Source organism: Myxocyprinus asiaticus, chromosome 21 (genome assembly GCF_019703515.2).
Source record: "Myxocyprinus asiaticus isolate MX2 ecotype Aquarium Trade chromosome 21, UBuf_Myxa_2, whole genome shotgun sequence".
Lineage (NCBI taxonomy): Eukaryota > Metazoa > Chordata > Actinopteri > Cypriniformes > Catostomidae > Myxocyprinus > Myxocyprinus asiaticus.
This window is the reverse complement of record NC_059364.1, coordinates 18166514-18190041: the sequence shown is the minus strand read 5'-3', so window position 1 is coordinate 18190041 and position 23528 is coordinate 18166514. Positions and strand designations below refer to the sequence as shown.

At 37.7% G+C, this 23528-nt stretch overlaps 1 protein-coding gene across 1 annotated transcript; it reads left to right on the top strand.

Moving 5' to 3' along the window:
- Positions 1 to 4172: 4172 nt before the first annotated feature.
- On the top strand, positions 4173 to 14202 carry LOC127411904 (stromal cell-derived factor 1-like). The gene is made up of 4 exons (XM_051647782.1): positions 4173 to 4340; positions 6239 to 6356; positions 9156 to 9239; positions 11896 to 14202. Exons 1-4 carry the CDS (start codon positions 4274 to 4276, stop codon positions 11909 to 11911), a joined length of 285 nt encoding a protein of 94 aa, XP_051503742.1. The 5' UTR covers positions 4173 to 4273; the 3' UTR covers positions 11912 to 14202.
- The last annotated feature ends 9326 nt before the right edge of the window (positions 14203 to 23528 follow it).

Genomic DNA, 23528 nt, shown 5'->3' with positions numbered 1-23528 from the left:
AAACTATTTTTGTAGACTGAATGTCAATATTTTTGCTATTATTGGTCTTACAGGATCGTGTCAAAACTTTGTGTGCTTTTAAGGGATTCGTGCAACATAGTCTAATACTTGAAACTCGATGGCAAAATCGTAAGATATCATATGACTTGGCTTGCATGAAAAGGTAGACCAACCAATCAACAAACAGAATTTCAAATCGACACAACGCAGGCATCAAATTTTAGCTAGCCTCCGATTTTAAGAAAGTAAAAGTCAATGAACAAATTTTACTAATGCTACTCATTTCATATTTATTTATGCAATACAAATGACTGATATATGTCAATAACCAGTGATATGCTTTCCTCGTATCTTTCTAAATCCCAAAAAAAAAAATTTTTTCAGAAAAATCATGATAACATTGTTCGTTAGTTAGTTTACTTTTATCTACCAGAGTAAAAGCTGTAAGTTTTTGTATGAGCCAACTTTTCCTATTTTGTTATCTTGTACTATTGTTACGACTGTCATTATGATTGTTCTACAGAGAAATCTTTGTCAGATTTAAAGAATTTGCACTGCAGAGTAATATGAATATGGAGTGTAAAGTTATTTGAAACATTATACTATAAAGCTAAAAACGCTCTCAGTCCATACTGATGTTTTCAAGCATTTTCCAGAAGGTTCTTGTCCACACTGAAATGTATGTAAACTCTTAAGTCCCCTTACTGCGTGTGCGAAAAATTGCCATTCCACCATGTACTGTCTGAAACGCAATTGTCCTCATGTTCCGCCGCCAGAAAGCAATTCAGAGTACTTCCCATCACCTTTAAAGGTATGCAATATGAAGGTTGTATGAAGTCAAATTTACCTTTAACAACGCTATCAAAGTGAGTGCAATGCGAAGACAGTATTTTCAAATTATCCACTTGGGAGAGCGTTTTCAAAAAGATTTGTTATTGCTGTCAAAAAAACACTGTCTCAGTGTTGACTGAAGGCCAAAACATAGAAAAAGATGCATTTTTAAATGAAAACGTATTAGTGTGGACGTGGCCTAAGCCACATATTTTAATACAAACAAAACTTGTGAAAAAAGATGCATTTTCAAAATGAAAACATATTAGTGTGGACATGGCCTAAGTCACAAATTTTACTACAAACAAAACTTGTGAAACAAAACAAGCTCAGAAGTAGTAGAAAGTATTTGTAACAAAGTATTTTTTTCAGAAACACTTCTGTGAAGCCTAAATAAAACAACAAAAAAGCTGTCAAGTATACCTAAAACTACCTAAATTGATTCACTTGTGTCAAAACAAACTAAATCTGTTAAACAAAATATTAACAAACTCTGCGCTCTTTGAACGAAAATGCCTTGGTCATAGATATGGTTGCCTTGGTGGGACTCCATCACTCTGCAGGCATAAGGGGGGCATGGAGTCTGCAGGGCTGGATTCAGGCCCCAGAAGGCTCTTCTCGTGTCATTGATAACACCTCTGGTTTCCCCTATTGGCCCCATGTTTACTTAACTCAGGGGTGCTCCACAGCAAGAGCCCCAGTGCTCCTTGGGGGGGGGGTCGACCAGAACATGGCAAGATCTGAGGTTGACCTGACACCTCCTGTAAATGGAACTTCCCTAATTACAGCCTGATGATAATCAAAAGGGTTAATGAGCTTTAATCCAAAATGACTTCATGAATATTCCTATTCCGTGGCTTTGAAAATGCTCTGCTGTAAGTAATTAGGTTCTAACAGTTTAAATCAGCATATCCAATGCTTAAGATTTTTTATTTTTTGTTTTGTTTTAAACAAATTCATTCTTAAAAATTGAGTGCTTGTGAATAGCACTTTCGGGAAAAGAAGTTTAAAAGTTCAGTCTGGATACCGACTGTAATTGAATCCCTTCATTCCCTTCATCTGCTATGTATAAAGTTATACTGTTTCTATGCAAACTAAGCCAGCATTATTACCATCACCAAGCAAATCCATCTGGTTTTCCAAACACACGACTGGTCTATATAAACCAGAGGAATAAACACACTAATGTCTTAAATAATGCTTAAACTGTGCTTTTCTGCATTTCCTTAAAATACGTATTATTGGGGGCCTGGGTGGCTCAGCGAGTATTGACACCGACTACCACCCCTGGAGTCGTGAGTTTGAATCCAGGGTGTGCTGAGTGACTCCAGCCAGGTATCCTAAGCAACCAAACTGGCCCAGTTGCTAGGGAGGGTAGAGTCACATGGCGTAACCTCATAGTGGTGACAATTAAGTGGTTCTCGCTCTCAATGGGGCATGTGGTAAGTTGTGCGTGGATCGCGGAGAGTAGCTTCCACATGCTGTGAGTCTCCACCGCGTCATGCACAGCAAGCCACGTGATAAGATGTGCGGATTGACGGTCTCAGAAGCGGAAACAACTAAGACTTGTCCTCTACCACCCGGACTGAGGTGCGTAACTGTGCCACAACGAGGACCTAGTAAGTAGTGGGAATTGGGCATTCCAAAATTGGGGAGAAAAAGAAAAAATACGTATTGTCATCAAAGTGCACAGACACAGGAATTTAATGCCCAAATTATGCATACAAGACATGATTTGGATTGATTTACATGTACTACAAAGCTACAAATAATCTACAGGTGGGCAAAGGGTGGGAAATGTTGTTACAAAGTGAGACTACGAAAACACTATAAAACAATTCATTATCACACTTAATTTACTATTTGATCTCCCTTCAGATGCTGGCTGAGTGTGCCTGGGGAGATATACTGTACTTATCTTCATCTGTATCAACACAATACAAGACTTTTGACTCAACAAGGCTGCTGATTTGAAGGGCCTTATAATAAAAGTGAAAACGAAATTACTTTCTACTTCCATCTCTCGTTATCCATGGCCAACTGGGAATGTGCCTGCACAATCTCAGGGTTGGTGTGAATTCTCCCACCGGTGGCACCTTGTAAAATGACATCTGCATTCACCTCCAGGCTTTTGAAGAGAGGAGAACTGAGCACTTAAAAAGGCATCAGTAACTAAAACTGAGAATTGCAGCAAGAAAATAGAGACAAACATTTAAAAGCTTCTAAATAAACTTTATGACTGATCACGTCTAAAATGCTTTTCTGAATACTCTAGGAGATACAAGTCTTCACAGTCTTGTTAACATTAGCGAGTCACTGAGTTCTAGTGTCTCCAGTATAATGCGAGAATGTTTAAATGCATGCCAACACTTAAAACCCTCACTGCACTGGCAAGCATGGGCCACTAAACAGCAGGTTTAACCCTGTGAACTGAGTCTGTTTAGAGTCCTATTACAAGAGAACTCTCCCTTCTTTTCTGTAGCTTAGGGGAGAGAAGTCTACGGCACAGCCATACCCCTGGAAACTGAGAGCACATCTGTGCCCTGTTATACAAACTAATACACCCCCCTCCCCATCAACATCACCCTACTCTGATTTAACTGGAATGCTTGCTGGAAAGTTCTGGCCCAATATAAAACTAATTGTTTTCTCTCCCTTTCAATCTGACTTTCTCTTTCCTCATGGGAGAGCTGGATGAAACAGTTGTGCAGATTGAAGTGGATACGGTTTATTTATTAATTTAATGTGACTATTTTTTATTTTTTTATTTTGCTAATACAAGCAATGCAATTTACTCATTTACAAAAAAGTCATAATGAACATATGCTGAGAATTGGTTTTCATGTAAACTGATCTAATGCAGTCCTTACAACTTAGAATTTACCTTGACTAAAAGCAAACAGATGCAGATCCCTTCTCTGTGAATAATTTGAGGGGGGAGCAGAGAAATACGTAATAATGACACATATTAATGACACATATAGCCTACATTTATATAATTTATAATCTATATAATTCATATAATTAAATACTTGGTCATTTTTGGAGCATTATATTCAAAACAAAACTCTAAAGATTAAATACTACTACAACAACAACAACAACAACAACAACAGCAACTACTACTACTACTACTACTACTACTACTACTACTAATAATAATAATAATAATAATAATAATTAGTAAAATATACTGTAATATACTATAATGTTACATAGAAAAAGTGAGTCATTTAATTTGATGCTAGAAATGCAATAGAAGATATTTGTATTGACAAATCATCTTGAGAACTCCCACTTTCTCCTTTTGAAGGTGGGGGGTATTGGAGGGGGTGTATGTACTCGAGCCTGTGCGCAAATTTAACTCAGAGACGCAGTTGCCATACTGTCACAGTTACTCCTGGATTCTACACAGTGCGGATCTCTTCTTCACACTATAAACATGGATCTGAAAGTGATCGTGGTATTCGCTTTGATAGCGGTCGCCCTTCATGCCCCCGTTTCTGATGGTGAGTCACTGATAAATAAAGCTACTTTGCAGCTGTTTACAGTATATTTATATATTTTACATTTTGCATGGGAGTATAGATGCATGTTTTGGCACACTATTTTGGGGACGTTACAATAGCTTAATCAAAAACATGAATGCAACTATTGCAATCTTTAAAATGTACAAGGGTTACTCTCTTTAAATTTGCACCTGTGTAAGAGACATCCAATAAAGACATTTACTATTATACATTGCATTTGCGCATATGCAATAACATTGCTTACTACTACGTACTTAAATGTAAAACGTATTATTTATTACTGTAATGCAATGATATGTGGTTTGTTCATTCCATATTCCATGTGGCTCATTTGCACTCATTGGTTTTATAATTTAACTATGCGTGATTTTTCCAAATAATAATAATAATAATAATGATGATGTGTTGCTGAAGCAACAGACTGACACGTAGCCTATGGTATGGTCGTATGGTCAGGAGCACAGAAAACCTTCTACCACTGCGTTGGTTAATATATGTATTTGTCGCCCTCTTTGTTTTCCCTTAATTACCCACAAATAAGAGGATAAAACAAAACCGCATCTATAGCGCCAGTCTTCACTTCAACCGAGCCAGAGCGCGCGGCTCTATCTATAACTCGCGCGTTTAAAATGAAAATAGATTACTAGAGATGTCATTAGCATTTTACAAGTGGACTAACGTGGATCGAGCCCCGTTATGTCGCAGGTACTTCACACCTCTGGACTCTTGTGAGTGGGCAATGTCCGTTAAAGTATTTGCGTACGTGCCGTGCAGTCTTCAGATACAATGTAAAACTGCGCGAGCTGTAAAGTCTCTGCTTCCTTGAGCATGTAACAGGCGTTTGGGGCTAATGGAAAATTAATCCCCGTGCTGTCATAGATATTACTCTTCTCGCTTGATTAATATGCAAAATTGTGAAGGCAAATGCATATGGGTGAGTGTGTGCACTTTTAATTTCATACAGCCTAATATCCACTTTAATATTCTTTTAACTAAAAAAAATAACATTAAAAAAAAGTATACCAAAGATTTTAGGTTTTTGTGCACGAGGCATTTCAAATGAAATGTATCTATACGGAAATCTAAGATGGCCATATATGAATATATACAATATAAAAAAATGTAATTTATATATTTGAGCATATATGTACATATTCAAATTCCACTAGTATTTAGGAAACTTTGTGACATATGAAAACGTCTTTTGAAATATATGTTGCATACATGTGCATTGTGTTTGTGACTTTTTTACATCAGTGAAAACCATATATGAACATATATTTTTCCATATATCCCATTTCTGTATGTTGATTGCTTTTAAATGCACCCATAAATGCATTTAACTTTTACCTGAATATATACATTTAATATTATTTTATAATAACTTTACATTATAATTTATAGTTATTTTTGTTATGTTATATTATATACAACTTTATTTATAGAGCATATTATATTATATATAAAATATAATATATAATACAGTATAATATAATGAGGAATACATTTGTGGATTTTGAAATTTAGTCTTTCTTCCAACATCTTGCTTATAATGCAATCTGAAACTATGTTTTATATGCCAATATTTTTTGACAATCAAAAGAGGTTCATGCACCCTCATTGTTTCGCAACAGTGCAATTGAAGTACAAGCACATGAATTACATAATAGACCTTGAAAATTGAATCTTTTAAGTTTCATTTTGAATCAATGGTGCACATCTGTGCTGCAGAAAAGTGCTTTGCATTTGTGTACTTTGTCATCAGACATTATTAATCATGATGATTTCATGCACTGATTTAAAGGAATGATGACAACTGCTGAATTTAGTTCATTTTCTATCTCTCTCTCTCTCTCTCTGTGTTAACTCTTCTCTAGCCAAACCCATCAGCCTGGTAGAGAGATGCTGGTGCCGTTCCACAGTCAACACAGTCCCACAGAGAAGGATTCGCGAACTGAAGTTCCTGCACACTCCCAACTGCCCGTTCCAAGTCATGTGAGTATCTACTCAAGACTGTCTTCCCTACATGCTCAAAGATCCCACAGCAGCACTTGCTCTGATGAGGTGTCTGCCTGATCCCAAAACACATCACTTCACCCCATCAATCTCCAAATACTGAAGGGAAACTGAATGGGCCAGGAATTGGCCTCCCCTTTCTGGCATTATACTGTTGGACAGATTCTTACAATTGCACACATCCAGGGGAAATGCTATAGGAGGGGGTAGGACCTTTAAGCTTGGATGCATTCGTATTTTGTACAGGAAAACGGCATCATAGGGGTCCAAAAGATTCCCTCTTCAAGCTCTTTCTCACACATGGAAAGGGCTTGAATGATGTGCTTAGTCACACACCATAGCCTTGCATGCTGATGAGAATTATCCTCCCCATATGTCTCCACTTCTGTTGATTGAAGTGTTCAAAATAGCTGAGAGTTTCAGAATATCTTTATTTGGATTTATAACAAAGATTAATGGGACCACTGTCAACATGGCATGTTTAAATATAACATGGCAGTGCTATGTCACACTCTATTACAAATGTCACTTATTTTCCATACCATAAATGCACACCAAGGAGTAAACAAAGACTTAAACTGTGTCAAAAGGTCAGTGAGATAAAACAGCTGGTCATACTAAAAAACACACAGTGACTAACGATTGACACAAAAGCCACTGGCAAAGCCCTGGAGAGCAGATCAGACCCTGATTCCCAAAGTTCTAGAGCCCTTGATACTTCAAATCTGCTCTGATGAGTGATGGTGGTAACACTATCTGCCAGTGTTTGCTGTTGGCCTTGGCTTGCTGTGAAGTAATTACTACCTGCTGTTCGCAGTCCAGACCTTCTCAAACTCCTGCTGACTAGATCTAGATAGACCAACAAATGCTAGGCTCTGATAAACTGCTGCCACTTCAGAAGAGTGAGCTAACCAAATTAGAGCATATCTGTGAATTGAAGATAAGCACAGATTGTGTTAATCATACAGATATGATGATGGTGGACGCATACCTTAAAGCCAAGATCGTCTCTGAAGAATGTTCTCATCAGCAATGTAACTCATTACAAAGGGTTTTCACGGGGTTCCCACAGTCATGGAAAACCTGGAAATATCTAGCAATTTTGTAAATTAAAGGAACTTTGTATAGCAAATATACATTTTTCATTTTGCTTAGCTCTAAAATATTTAATTGGCTAGAAAATGCTTTTTCTGAGTGCAATCTCTCTTAAATATATTGAAAAAATCCTTATCCAGTAATAACAAATGACTGTAAAGGTAAAGCTCAAGTAAAGAATTTCATTGGTCAAAAGCAGTGGGAACCCTATTTTTAACATACCATAGTAAGCATTTTTAGAAAGAAATATGACCTTTAGGTCTATGATTCTTACTTAATTACTAATGAGACCACTAATTACTTATAATTTATTTTAAAGGAATATTCCGGGTTCAATACATGTTAAGCTCAATTGACAGCATTTGTGTAATGTTGATTACCACAAAAAATATTTTAACTTGTACGTCCTTTTCTTTAAAAAAAAAAAAAAAATCTATGTTACTGTGAGGCACTTACAATGGAAGTGAATGGGGCCAGTTTTTGGAGGGCTTAAAGGTAGAAATGTGAAGGCCATTACATTAAATCTTCTATTAAAATGAATTTTTCTTATTATGGTTTATATGAGTTGAAAAGTTGTCTAAATTGTCATTTTTACAGTCATTTTTGAGTTTTAGGGTTTGTTGACATTACATCGTCATGGCAACGAAGTTGTAAAATTGGCTATAACTTCACACAGAAAAGCTTAGTTAGTGATTTTATCACACTAAAATCATGTTAACATGCATATTGTTTATGTCTTATGACTATACACTTGACACCGTGAGTATATTAATGTTTACGGATTAGCCCCATTCACTTCCATTGGCTCACTGTATCCCAGATTTTTGCTTTTTTTTTTTTTTAAGAAAAGGAGAGACAAGTGAAAATACATTTTTGTGATAATCAATATTATGCCACAAATGCTGTCGATTGACCTTAACTTGTATTGACCTGGAATATTCCTTTAAAATAAACTTTCGCCATAAATAAAAACAGGCTACTTAGTAAATAGTGGTCTATAGTTTTTAAAAATTATGTTTTTGTTTAGATTTAGACACACACAAAAAAAATAATAATAAAAAAATAAAAAAATCACAAATTTAGTTTTACATTTTCTACCTCTATTATCTCTTATTCATGCTAAAATGTAACAACTTTATTTGAGTTTAATTATTCAAGTTTAATGAATAACTCTTAAATTGAGTGTAATGATGATTTGTTTGTGTGCACAAACACATGCGCTTAACTTCAGAGTAGCCAAATGAAAACAAATGGTCCACCTGTGCTGACAAGACACCTATAATCTAATAGAGTTACAAGGGAGAGTGTGATAACAATCTTACAATCTTTTAAGGCCTGCAGGGGAAACGGGTAAATAGAAAAAGAATACTTGGGGTGATGAGAGAGTGCAGTGTAATATCACTTACTAGAGAGAGGAGTGTCTGAGAAAGAATTGCTTGACTGAGCCTGAATGCAGAACTGTTTTGCCATTGTATGGCTGATGCTGACTATGGAGTTTCTATTGTATTGCATTCAAAAACTCCTCACAATGGGGCATTGTAGCATTATGCTTTAGTAATGATTGCTTATATTAAAATTTGAATGTCAAAAGAGTTCAAATTTCATTTAGAAATTTCTGCATGTACAATGAGATCTACATTACCCAAACAATATATAAAGACACCTTACACTTTTCCCTTGCAGTGCCAAACTGAAGAACAACAAGGAGGTGTGCATTAACCCAGAGACCAAGTGGCTACAACAGTACCTAATGAACGCCCTAAACAAGTAAGTAACAGAGGGATGGGTTACTGTGAGAAACAGGAGAGGAGATGCCGCCCTGTTTTATGTGGGCCATACACAAGTTATTCAGCTTATAGCATTGCTTTCTAATACACTTTGGCCCTACAGAGTCACTCTACTATTTAAATTAACAAAATTCTGCTTTCTTTAAAACTGAAGTGTGTAGTTTCTGCACCACTTGCGTCACGAAACGGATTTGCAAAAATAATTAGTTTTTCAACAGCTTCTTTGAACACTCCCCCATCTGTTTGGTCAGAGAAACAGATCTGCCATTGATTGAGCAAGTATTGCTGTGTTGGGCTTGTTGGGATGCTCAACCTTTTGATAGCACTGCAGAGCCACAATGTTTACACTTTTCGAGATAATCAACCTACAAATGGCGTACTTACAGTTGACTTATATTTGAGCATTTTAACAGGTTAAATTATGCATTGCATCTTATTTCTAATTGCATTTCAAGTCGTAATGCAGCAGTTTATGTAGTGGTCTCTTTTGACTCACACACTGCTATTTCTTGTTTCCTGTTTCTCACATATTTTCGAATGCTCACAAAAGCCATTTCCAGTGTGTTTCTAAGATTTCTTTTAATCGTTTCTGTCTGCTTATAGCGCTCTGAAATATTTATCTCGAGTTGCTGTATTAGATTACCAGCTACTGCTGAGCTAATGCAAAAAGTGCCTTAATAGTTCCTCAGCTGATTATTATCTTGAACGTCCAAACAAATATTAAAGCTTTCATTTGTACTGAATCACTGAAGGCATTTTCCCACATTTGATCAAGAGCTCGATGTCTTAGATCATGGGATTGTTTGCCATTGTCTTTCATTTACTGCCAGCTGCAAAACTGCTATGCACGCTAATTTAGCGGGTATTTGAATATAAAGGGGCTCTTGGATATACAGCGGCCAGTAGACACTACCTCCACTGGTCAAGGAGGATGGTGGGTTTGTACCTGTTAAACAATAAGTGTGAACAGTCCAGTCTGCACAACAAAACACTCATAGCCGGAGATGAACAATGGCTCCTTGGGGCTGAACAGCCATGAATGAACATTTGACACTAATGAGCACATACTGTGTGGTCATTAGTAGCACTTAATGAGAGATAAAGGAAGTTGGGTATCTGCAGGTAGTCAGGGAGGTTGCTGCCATCTATAACACCTCCAGTCAATGAACTACAAAACAACACGATCTATTACTTGTGATGAGAAAGTCCCTGTAAGGCCCGTTCACTCGGCAGCCATATTGGAGTGAACGCGATTAGGCGGCTATTTCCGGTCATGCAAGTACAGCTTCTATCTACTTGAATTGGGAATGACCAAAATGTCCAAAAGTGTTTGATAAGATTACAATCCAAAAACATATTTCAGATAAGGAATGAAATCTGACAAAAATGGCATTATAAATTGTGCTTCTTTAGCTCGAATCAATCAACAAACCCCAGTATTTTTCAAGTTTGTCCAGCTAATGCGCATGTGCATTCTGGAGAAAACAAACAGGCGATTGGCTCAAGACTTCCAATGAGCTTGCGATGCATCTATCAAAAATACAATTAGCTCTTTTACCTGTGAGGTGGGACTACGACCCCCATATTCAGCATTACGATTTCTTGCATTAATGGAATAGTTCACCCAAAAAGGAAAATTCTCTCATCATTTACTCACCCTCATGCCATCCCAGATGACTTTCTTTCTTCTGCAGAACACAAACAAAGATTTTTAGAAGAATATTTCAGCTCTGTAGGTCCATACAATGCAAGCGAATGGTGACCAGACCTTTCAATCTACAAAAATCACATAAAGGCAGCATAAAAGTAATCCATAAGTTAAATACATGTCTTAAGGAATGATATAATAGGTCTGGGTGAGAAACAGACAAATATTTAAGCCCTTTTTCACTATAAATCTCCACTTTCACATTCTTTCACATTTTGAAAGTGAAACAAAGATCTATAGAAAAAAAGGATTGAAATATTGATATGTTTCTCACCCAACGTGATTGCATCGCTTCAGAAAACATACATGAAACCAATGGAGTCATATGGATTACTTTTATGCTGCCTTTATGTGATTTTTGCAGCTTTAAAGGTCTGGTCACCATTCACTTGCATTGTATGGACCTACAAAGCTGAGATATTCTTCTAAAAACCTTAATTTGTTTTCAGAAGAGAAAGAAAGTCATGAGATGGCATGAGGGTGAGTAAATGATGAAAAGAGAATTTTCATTTTTGGAATACATTGTGAACTATCCCTTTAAATTATATACCTATATGTGTGGCCAGACTTTTCCCTTAATAATGTCTCCAACTCTGATCATTTGACTCACGTATACTTCGCTGTTAAATAAGAGGATTTTCCATGGTTGCTGGGGGAAAATTATAGCTTCAGCACAATTAACATGAACAGCATGCAGTTCATATGCAAACTGCCTATAAAATGTAAGTTACATTCTTGCCAGAAGCAGAATGAGGTACATTGTTCTCATTGTAGCACAACAGCGATTCAGGTCAATTAAAAATGTTCTGCTTCCCCTCAAGTTTTTCAAGTCATGAACAAATTCAGTTAAAATAAATAGTCATTAAGTTCTCCTTCATTATGACCCAAATGGTGTCTCATTCTATCGTTTTGCTTTTTGTTCTTTCAGAATGAAAAAAGCCTAACAACAGAGCTAAGAAGTCTGCCAGATGACAAGGGAATCTGACAGCCCACCATCACAGATATGTACCATGTAGTCCTCTGGCATGCTTGCTGACCCAGCACTTAACCTGCCAAATATGCTCCCCCAGTAAAGACTCAGCAAAAGACCACCAGAACACTCTGATCGCCACCCATGTAGTCTCCTCTGTTTGCGCCAAGTGCAATTATATATGTATGACTGTGTTTTTATACGTATGATATGTATATACAATGCTTTTTTTTTATACATCGTCTTAAAACCAGTAAAGAGATATTTTTGGAGTTGTGTTTGCTCCTTGCTTTTCTCATTATGTTGGGGTAGGTAGAGCTGCATGAGATAATGAGGTTTTTTTGGAGCAAACATTGAAAACTCAAATCTCACTGCAGGTTAACCTTAGATAAAATGGGAAAACTCACATGCCTGAAGTGTTTTTTTGTTTTGATTTTGTTTTATTATTTTTTTTTTTTTTGGACAAAAATGAAGGCCATTGATCCTCAAATATTTCAAGATGTATTTTACTAGCTTATAGTTTAGATATATGTACCAGCATATATTGCATGTAAAAGTTATATGGCATGTATGGAAAAGAGTGAGACTTGTTTTTCTTCTTGGAAAGGCAGGACTTTGCCAGACAAACTATTTAGACCTTACATGAACCCAAACAGTTTTTGAATGCTTTGGGGAATGTAATTGGCTTTACTGGAAGACCTTCGTGGGGCAATAGAGAGTGGAATGCTTTTTGCTATGTTCTGTAGGCACCAAAACATCTGGGCTTGTAAACATTAATTGACCGATCAGTGTGTGCATAAGAAACTCGGCATCACAACACAAAACAATGAGCGTTCAACTGAATTATGTAATAAACGGAATAAACAGAGACAGTTGTGCTCTTAAACAATTGAGTAATATGCAACATTAACCTGGGAACAAATTTAGTTTACAGAATTTATAGCCGAGTTCTATAAATACTAATTAGCTAATCCAATTCATTCAGTAATAAAAGCTAAATTTAAAAGCGTTAGGCATGACAATATTTAGAAAAATTATTAGTGTTAATGGAACAACTAAGGTAGAACTTGGGACAGAATTAACTGACTTTATGTCTACCTATATACAACAATGCACTTTATAACCATTTGTGATCATTTACGGAAAATAAAATAACAGATACTGAATGACGTCCGCTAGTGAATAGTTTTAGTTCCTGTTTTCTGTGTTTAGAAGTAGTTATGACTGTATTGTCAAATTTATTAAACATTTGCATCTTAAGCATGAGATTTTTTTATTTGGAGTGGCTTTATTTTCAAAGATTTCTTTTTTTTTTTTTTTTTTTTTTTGTGGATTATTTGACAACTATTTTTAAAAACAGTCAGATTATTCATACAGAAACACAAATACACAACAATAATACATTTAAAATGATCTAGCACACTGAATTTTTACAGAGACTTGACTTTGAAAATAAAGGCATAACAACCTATATTGGCAAAGACCTCTCAAAACCACCACAACGAAAAATAAAACCTTAGTAAGGCTCAGATTTCTGAACTGTTTTGTCTAGTAATTCACCCAATGTTCCACCAAACCCAACATTTAACAAAGCATGTCAATGCCATGAACATCTCTAGGAAATTAGCATATGGCATTTGTTTGTTACACTACTGCCAATTTCATCCCATACACCAATTTAATGTTGAGCCATTAAATGCACCAGGCCTCATTTAAAAACACAGCCCTCGGGCACACAATATATGCTTGCTCTGTGCTACAACTGGAGTGTCAGTGTACTGGACAAGAGTTTAGTGCCCCTCCAAGTCCGTCAATAAAGTTGGGTTCATAGTCACAAAATCAGATAAATGAAATCTCTAAAAAATTGCAGCAGACATCAGGTCTTGGCACAGCTCATTACCCCATTCATCATGCACTTTTTTTTGAAAGGAGCCATTTCAGAATGTGGTTAAAAGCCATATTCAATTCATGAACTGTCTCACTGGCTAGATTGATAAAACTGTCAATAATAAAACAAACACATAATAGGGAAAATTCCTATCTTCCCAGTGTGGTGATGTCACAAACATTTGGCAAAAGCGAGGGATCTATTGTATAGACTTTTTTGAGTTATTCCATCAAAATGCCAGTATTTTTCGAAACTGTAACAAAGGTGACTATTTGAAGCATATATACTGTCCTTACACACATTTTTCCCACTTAATGTGAAGAGTATTACTTTTGTATATGGCAGCTTAATACAGAATAAAGTACATCTGTCCTTTCTTTTCTGAATCTGTACATTGTTTAGATTAAGACCCTAAAATGTTTATTTTTAAATAAATCATTATGATGAATTCTGTTTGAAAGCTGTATGACATTTTTCTAAATTGATACTAGTAGTGATTTGGGTAAATTTAAGAGAACAGAGTTCACCTGTGACCTTAATACGTCCAACAATTAAAAGTTAGATATTAAACAAGGAAAAGTGCAAATTAAGATTTTCTAATGGGGTTACACGAGAGCACTCATAATTCACCCCTTGATTTCACACTGCTCTTATAAATAATCCTAAATAATCCTGACAGCACCCTTTGGATTTGCATGAGAAAATGCACAACATTCACCTGTTCAAACATTTATTGCAGAATAACCAGAAAATATTTGCCTAGTACATTTTATAAGCTGTCATACCCAATTTCCCTTAAAAATGGAAAAAGAAACCCTTGGAAATCCAAACTGTACCCTTACTCTCGAAATAATAATCCCTTACACAGCATGGGAAATTCAGTCATATTACAGCATTATATGGCTGTCAAAATCAATATTCACAAAGTGGGTGGAATAAATTATTAATCTTTCCACTCATGAAATCTGGTATTGAATTGTTGTAAAACATGCACACTCTGATACTGTATAAAAATATTAAATCGGGTTTTAAGTTCGAGTCACTGATTCAAAACAGAACAAATTTAGCAGAGGTAAATGATAACAACATGGAATGGTATAAAATTAGAACATCTGTCATGTCTAAGATGCGTGATAAAAATGAATATGCTAATACATTTTTTAACCATTAACTGAATCACATGGTGCGTGTACCCCATAACATCTATTTTAAAAATGTTAGTGAGACAAGGTGATGCAAGATTAGACAACATTATTCATGGCATTATTCAAGTCTGAGACCAGTCATTTCTAACTGAACACAAAATGATTCATTACAAATTATATTATCAGCATAGTAATGGGAGTAAAAAGTGCATATGAATTTCATAATTTCTTAGTATATGGTGTGCTGATTAATGAAAGCATGCACACAAGTTTGGGCAAACTTGATGATCCATGTCATCCCCAGACTATCCCAGCGTGATTTTAAAATGTTCCAAAGCTTAAATTTGATGCGTTGGTCATGCAAAAATACAGAATCCATGCACAGAAGCCCAACGAATGATTAAGCAAAAATGTAATGTTATTCTATGTTCTCTTAACACTTGAAAACCATCACATATGCACTATGCACTATTTAACATTACTAATCAACTGCTCTTTGTGTGGTTATTTATGTCATTCTTTTATATGAAGACTGGACTCAAGATGGCGCCGAGTATGGCTGCTGTGTTGCGAGCTCCGACACAACATAGTAATGTTTTGTTTGTTTTGTTCACAATTCTTATGTTTTTTGTATTGGATGTTGTCTGCCTTATTGTCTACGACAGACAAACACTTTTGGACATTGGTTCAGCAATTTCACACCGTAAACCGGACTTCAAATTCCTCAATGCCGATCCGCTGTTTACAAACATGCAAGCAGAGCCCTTTGTCTGGGCAGCTCGGCCGCGGAAACGCAGGAGGAAAAGGGGAAACAGAGCAGGCGTTCTCATCAGAGTAAGACGCCGTGCAAATCGACCCCCACTACCCATTATTCTACTGGCAAATATTCAGTCTCTGGATAACAAGCTCTGCAAGCTGAAAGCGCAGATCTCTTTCCAACGAGAGACGAGGGACTGCTGCATTATCTGCCTAATGGACCACTCTTCCATTCTGCTTCTGCCCGCTTACAGGCAGAAACTAAAACAGGAAGCACCCACCCTCAGAACGATCCAGTGCTGGTCGGACCAATCAGATTCTACGCTACAAGACTGTTTTGATCACACGGACTGGGAGATGTTCCGGTCCGCCTCTGATGACGACATCGAGCTTTATGCTGATAGCGTAATGTGTTTCATCAGAAAGTGCGTAGAGGACGTTGTTCCGACCAGAACAATACGGATCTATCTGAATCAGAAACCATGGATAAACAACGATGTCTGCACGGCACTTAATGTGCGGACCTCCGCTTTTAATTCCGGGAACGCGGAGGAGCATAAACAAGCCAGTTATGCCCTCTGAAAAACTATCAGAACCGCAAAACGCCAGTACAGGAGCAAGATTGAAGGACAGTTTAACACCACCAACTCTAGAAGCATGTGGCAGGGAATTAACATCATCACGGACTTTAAAGGGAATAAAAACTCCACCATGAACACCGCTGCCTCTCTCTCGGATGAGCTAAATACTCTTTATGCTCGTTTTGAGGAAAATAACACCACCCTCACGGAGAGAGCTCTCGCGGCCGAAGCTACAGAGGTTAGTTCACTCTCCTCTCTGTAGCGGATGTAACCCGATCCTTCCGACGGGTGAATATCCACAAAGACGCGGGCCCAGATGGCATTCCGGGCTGCGTCATCAGAGCGTGCGCGAACCAGCTGGCTGGTGTTTTTACGGACATTTTCAACCTTTCCCTCTCTTTGTCTGTAGTCCCCACATGCTTTAAAACATCCACCATTGTGCCTGTTCCAAAGCAATCAAAAATAATTTGCTTAAATGACTGGCGTCCAGTTGCTCTGACCCCCATCATCAGCAAATGCTTTGAGAGACTAATCAGAGATTACATCTGCTCTGTGCTGCCTCTCTCTCTTGACGTGTTGCAGTTTGCTTACCGCAACAACCGCTCCACTGATGATGCCATTGCATCTACAATACACACTGCTCTCTCCCACCTGGAAAAAAAGAACACTTATGTGAGAATGCTCTTTGTAGACTACAGCTCAGCATTCAACACCATAGTGCCCACCAAGCTTGATGAGAAACTCCGGGTTCTGGGCTTAAACAGCTCGCTGTGCAGCTGGATCCTGGACTTCCTGTCAAGCAGACGCCAGGTGGTTAGAATAGGCAGCAACATCTCCTCATCACTAACCCTCAACACTGGAGCCCCACAGGGCTGTGTTCTCAGCCCACTACTGTATTCCTTGTACACACATGACTGTGTGGCAACACATAGCTCCAATGCCATCATTAAGTTTGCTGATGACACGACGGTGGTATGTCTGATCACTGACAATGATGAAACAGCCTACAGAGAGGAGGTGCACACTCTGACACACTGGTGTCAGGAGCACAACCTCTTCCTCAACGTCAGTAAGACAAAGGAGTTTGTGGTGGACTTCAGAAGAAAAGACAGAGAACACAGTCCCATCACCATCAATGGAGCACCAGTGGAGAGAGTCAGCAGCTTCAAGTTCCTGGGTGTCCACATCACTGAGGAACTCACATGGTCCATCCACACTGAAGTCGTTGTGAAGAAGGCTCATCAGCGCCTCTTCTTCCTGAGACAGCTGAGGAAGTTTGGAATCCTCCCTCCAGGAAATATATACAAGGCGGTGTGTGAAAAAAGCTCAGAGGATCATCAGAGACTCCAGCCACCCGAGCCATGGGCTGTTCTCACTGCCACCATCAAGCAGGCGGTATCGCAGCATCAGGACCCACACCAGCCGACTCCATGACAGCCTCTTCCCCCAAGCAATCAGACTTCTGAACTCTTGATCTCCCACGATCAAAATACATCAGCACTGCACTTCATTACCCTTACTTTATTACCCTTACTCTTATATCTCACACCGGACTGTCATTAATTATATTATTATTATATTATATTCTCTATTAACAACTGACTATCAACCGACAGCCTGAATGTCAATACAGTACAATACTGTACATTCTATATTTACTACTATATATACTTTTTTATATATTTGTATTTTTTATTTTTATTGAATAATGTGTATCTATATAGTGTGTATTGTATACTATACAGTGTATGTTATTATTTGTATATTGTTGAGTGTAATTATGTGTATATCAGATGTTTAAATTGTGCTGTGTTAATTTGATGTTATTGTAAATTGGTACTGTCTCATCACTGTCACGACTGCTATGTTGATCGGAACTGCACCCAAGAATTTCACACACCATTGCACTTGTGTATATGGCTGTGTGACAATAAAGTGATTTGATTCGATTTGATTTGATATGAGTCACATAACACAACCATTTTGTGTTAATGCCATATCTACAGTGCATCCGGAAAGTATTCACAGCGCTTCACTTTTTCCACATTTTGTTATGTTACAGTCTTATTCCAAAATGGATTAAATTCATTATTTTTACAACTTGATTGGAGTCCACCTGTGGTAAATTCAGTTGATTGGACATGATTTGGAAAGGCACTCCTCAGTAAAAGGCACATGACAGCCTGCCTGGAGTTTGCCAAAAGGCACCTGAAGGACTCTCAGACCATGAGAAACAAAATTCTCTGGTCTGATGAAACAAAGATTGAACTTTCATGTCTGGAGGAAACCAGGCACCACTCATCACCTGGCCAATACCATCCCTACAGTGAAGCATGGTGGTGGCAGCATCATGCTTTGGGGATGTTTTTCAGTGGCAGGAACTGGGAGACTAGTCAGGATCGAGGGAAAGATGAATGCAGCAATGTACAGGGACATCCTTGATGAAAACCTGCTCCAGAGCGCTTTGGACCTCAGACTGGGGTGAAGGTTCATCTTCCAACAGGACAACGACCCTAAGCACACAGCCAAGATAACAAAGGAGTGGCTACGGGACAACTCTGTGAATGTCCTTGAGTGGCCCAGCCAGAGCCCAGACTTGAACCCGATTAAACATCTCTGGAGAGATCTGAAAATGGCTGTGCACCGACCCTCCCCATCCAACCTGATGGAGCTTGAGAGGTCCTGCAAAGAAGAATGGGAGAAAATGCCCAAAAATAGGTGTGCCAAGCTTGTAGCATCATACTCAAAAAGACTTGAGGCTGTAATTGATGCCAAAGGTGCTTCAACAAAGTATTGAGCAAAGGCTGTGAATACTTATGTACATGTGATTTTTATTTTTATTTTTTATTTATTTTTTTTTAAATAAATTTGCAAAGATTTCAAACAAACTTCTTTCACGTTGTCATTATGGGGTATTGTTTGTAGAATTTTGAGGAAAATAATGTATTTAATCAATTTTGGAATAAGGCTGTAACATAACAAAATGTGGAAAAAGTGAAGCACTGTGAATACTTTCCAGATGCACTGTATAGTCTAAAATGACATGTGTAAAACCTGTCATCACTAACTTTGTGCAATGAATTACAGTTTTCAAACAGAAGGAGCTGCAAAGATATCATCAACCAGATCTGTGGTTTGTGTGTTGCTTGGAAGACATATATGATGAAGTGATTTGAGTGTGAGCACACATACCAGTCTACTGTTAATTATTATTCGAGGGGAAAAAAGAACATTACAAAAAAGTAAACTATTGTTCAGTATCAATATTGCTTGATTTTTAATGCTACCCAATAGAGCATTTAGCCAGAATCAATACTCAAACTTTCCTTTCTATTGAAATCACTGTGCCATTTAATGCAAAACAAAAACAACAGTCCTTTGATTTCTGATACTAAGACTGATTATAGATAATTGATGAACCTCAATTTGCAACATAAAAATTCCTGTGATTTTAGTTTCTTTAATACCAACAGGTTCTCACTTGTTTAACATAGCAGTGAAAAGACTGGTCAGATCAGCATGGCAAACTTACTGATTACTCTCAACAGAGCACATGATAGTAAGGCACTCTGAAAATACTGAACATTTCAATGCATGGAACAGAGTTTTGTGAAACAAAAACAAAAACCTGTCAAATGTAATTTCGTAAACTGAATGAGTAGTGACTCAAATGTAACCTAGTGAATCAAATGTAGCCTACATTCTCAAGCATAAAGTCAATTATCATAATTTCACTTGGCACACGTGGCATTGAGAGTCAGTAGCAGTTTGTCAAACTTTATCTAAACAAACCTGTGTTTATATTTCATTTAAATACTAGAGAAAAGACCCCTGAAAATTCCCATTAATGTTAAAAGAAAAACAGAAATTGGTCTCTTTTACCAAGTCATCACCATCAAGCTTTTTGCCACTCCAATTTCCAGTTCTACTTCCTTTAACTTTATGACCTCACAGGACAAGTAGAAAAGAATAGTTGGTAACACATTATACTAACTTTCATAAATAAGATAAAAAATATTGCTATATTTAACAGATCAGTACAAGAACATGTTAAAATATAAAATCAAAGGTTTCATTATATTTCTAACTATTTGAATGTAACTAAGATGTCTTTCTGTATTCCCTGGAACACAAAGGAAATGTTAGGCAGAATGTTAGCCTCAGTCAACTTTCACTTTCATTGTATGGAAAAAAAGACAAAATGAAAGTGGTGAAAATGGTGACTGAGACTAACATTTTGCTTAACATTTCGTTTGTGTTCCATGGAAGAAAGTCGTATTCACCGGAAGTATTTCAGTGATCATTCTGAAAATCATACATGCATTAAACATTACCCTAGTTCAGATCGGTGAGAGTTCACAGCGGTTAATTCTCATAGGGTTTTCGTGTCAACCCCTGTGTTATGTTTTGTCTAATCTTTCAAACTGCATGGAAACCCTTCTAATTCTCTCCCCAAGGAAAGAACAGCAAGGGCTACTGCACTTTCTCATCACAATCTCTCTGAAGTTGTACAATGTGGCCTATGGCCATTTAACTTAGTACATATCCCTGCCTTATTGCAAGCATGTGCTCAAATGCTTTGAGGAGACTGTGTGACACAATTGCTAAGTCACAATCCTCCGGGGAATCGTGCAATGTTGGCAAGCACTCGAGGTTTCTATATCTGATGACCCTGTAAGACACCGCAAGCTTAACGTTTTCCCTGCAAAGGGCAATAATTCCGGAATGGCTCTGTTTGAAACCTGTCCTGATTGAACATAGCTGAAAGGCCATTTGATGCCTCTAATTGTGCTCACACTACACAGAACCAGAGACATAAATCAATTCTAGAACAAAATAATTTTGCTGAATTTCTCAAGGGAAGGGCAACACTTTATATAGGGTAACCGAACAGTGCCCTTGTACACAGCTGCACTCTTACTGAAGTCCCTTGAAAATATAATAGACTTTTGAAAACAGCCCCCTATGGGTGCTTTAACTACAGCTTTCATGTGTCCAATAAAATATTAGATTTAATGCCATTCACCCCGAGAGTCCGAGGGATTATACCTTATAGGCTTCAACAAGACTGAACACAGGATGGCGTGAGGTCTGAGCTTCAGACAAAGCAATGCACAGCCAGATTTTTTAGGAGTGACTCCCCATCCTCCAACCATGTGAAATCCCTCTTTCAGACGGCTGGTGTTCATTTTGATCACTGATATTCTCAAGACAATACACTCTATTTCATGTGGTGCAGTGGCCAATGGAAAGCCATTTCTCTGAGGCCTAACGAGGGGTGAGGAGATCAGTTATTCCCTCCTTTACATATTTTAAGTCTTAAGAAAATAATGTTTGAGGAAGCCATGTTGAAGTGAGATATAACTAATGTGACCCTAATAAATGAATTATTCAGTATCAGTTGTGGTTAATATATGTAATAATGTTTTATGACCAGAGTTAAGTGTAATCTGATTACAAAGTAATAAATGACTCTAATCTCATTGCTTTTTAGTCGAAAAATAGGGTAATGCATTACAATTTAAATAATTGTAATCAAATTACAGTTAGTGACTTTCAATAAAGTTAATTACTTTTCAGTGCATTACTTGGGTTACGCATATTTCTGAAATAATATTATTTTTGTAGAATACATTTAAAACATTTACTATTTTCATATGTATGTCTGTTTGTGATTCTGTGACATCTGAAGGGACATAAATATGAACAAGGAGGAAATATCGACATATCTGTTGAGTGGGAAAACATCTTTTCTGCGAAAATTGTTAGAAAGTTACTTAAAAGTAAATAGTAATGCAGTTACTTTTTAGAGGATGTAATCAGCAAAGTAATCTAATAATAATATTAGAAAAGTAATTAGTCATTTGTAGTGGATTACAGTTTTTGAATAATTATCCAACACTGATTGCACTTCATATCCATGTTGTTTTCTTATTAATGATACTTAATATTCGGTGTTTGGGGCAGTTAATCAGATATGTAAACTGGTCTCAGAAAACAAGTGCAAAATCCACACATACAGTAAAGAAACCAGCAGCCTATTTCACAAAGCAGGATTAAGCAGCTAGCTAACTTTAAACTTAGTTGAGCAACCTCTGAATTCGTCGGTACCAGTAAGGTAGATATGTTTTCATTGAGGTTTATCACCATAGTAACATTAGATAAATGGCTAACCTGCTCTGGGGCAGGTTATGTTGTCGATCACAGATCTCATACAGATGCTAAACCAATCAGCTGTGAGCAAAGCGATATCTCTGATGCAATAAGGTCACATCGCCCATATCTCTTGTTCCAATTTAAAGCACACTTCAAACAATTTTAGAAAACCACAAAATTGGCTTTTAATGATAATTAGGCCTATTAATTATAGAGAAATAGATTTTCAGCAGCCTCACATTTTTTAAAGACACTTTAATTGTTTTCCTGATCATTTATAAAAAATAAACTTTAGATAATGCTGTGGAGATGGGGGTGTGGTCGAGCGCTCATCTGAGGAAGAGAGAAAGTGGTAAGGATTTCCACCTGGGTTGAATGATTGCTAATAACTGTTCTTTGTTTGCAGTGAGATGGGGGGAGATACTGTAAAAGGTGACTCAGTCCACAGACGAGAGGGAGAGTTGGCGAGCAAAGCGCGTTTGATGTGCTGGAAACTGGCATTGCTGGGAAGCAAGAGTTTATGTTGTGTCCGCTGTAAAGCGTTGTTTTTTGTTTATAATAAAAGACACTGTCGTGGACTGTCGAACCGGCTTCTGCTTCTTCCTTCCTTCAGAGAGCATTAAAGAACTTTGCTACACTGGTGCCAAAACCTGGGACAAAAGGAGGAAGGATACGCTGCTATGGAATCCTTGCTGCTTGGGGAAATCATCAAGTCCCTCACCAGTATCCAACAGATCCAACACCAGGCCCTCTTGGAGCTGTGGAAGGAGCAGGAACAGGGCTTTAAGGCTCTCCTTCACGCCCAAGCAGAGGACTGGCGGGCGTTGCAGAGCTTGTTACCCCAGGAGAGGGTGTCCACCGCATCCCCGGCAGTGGGCCCATCCGTGATGCTCGCCAAGATGGGGGCTCAGGATGACCAGAAGCATTCCTGGAGCTTTTCGAACACACGGCCAAAGCCCAGAAATGGCCACGTACACAGTGGGTGCTCCATCTCCTGCTGCTGCTGACCAGGGAGGCACAACTCACGGCCCAGCAGCTGCAGGTAGTAAACATCCTGGACTACAA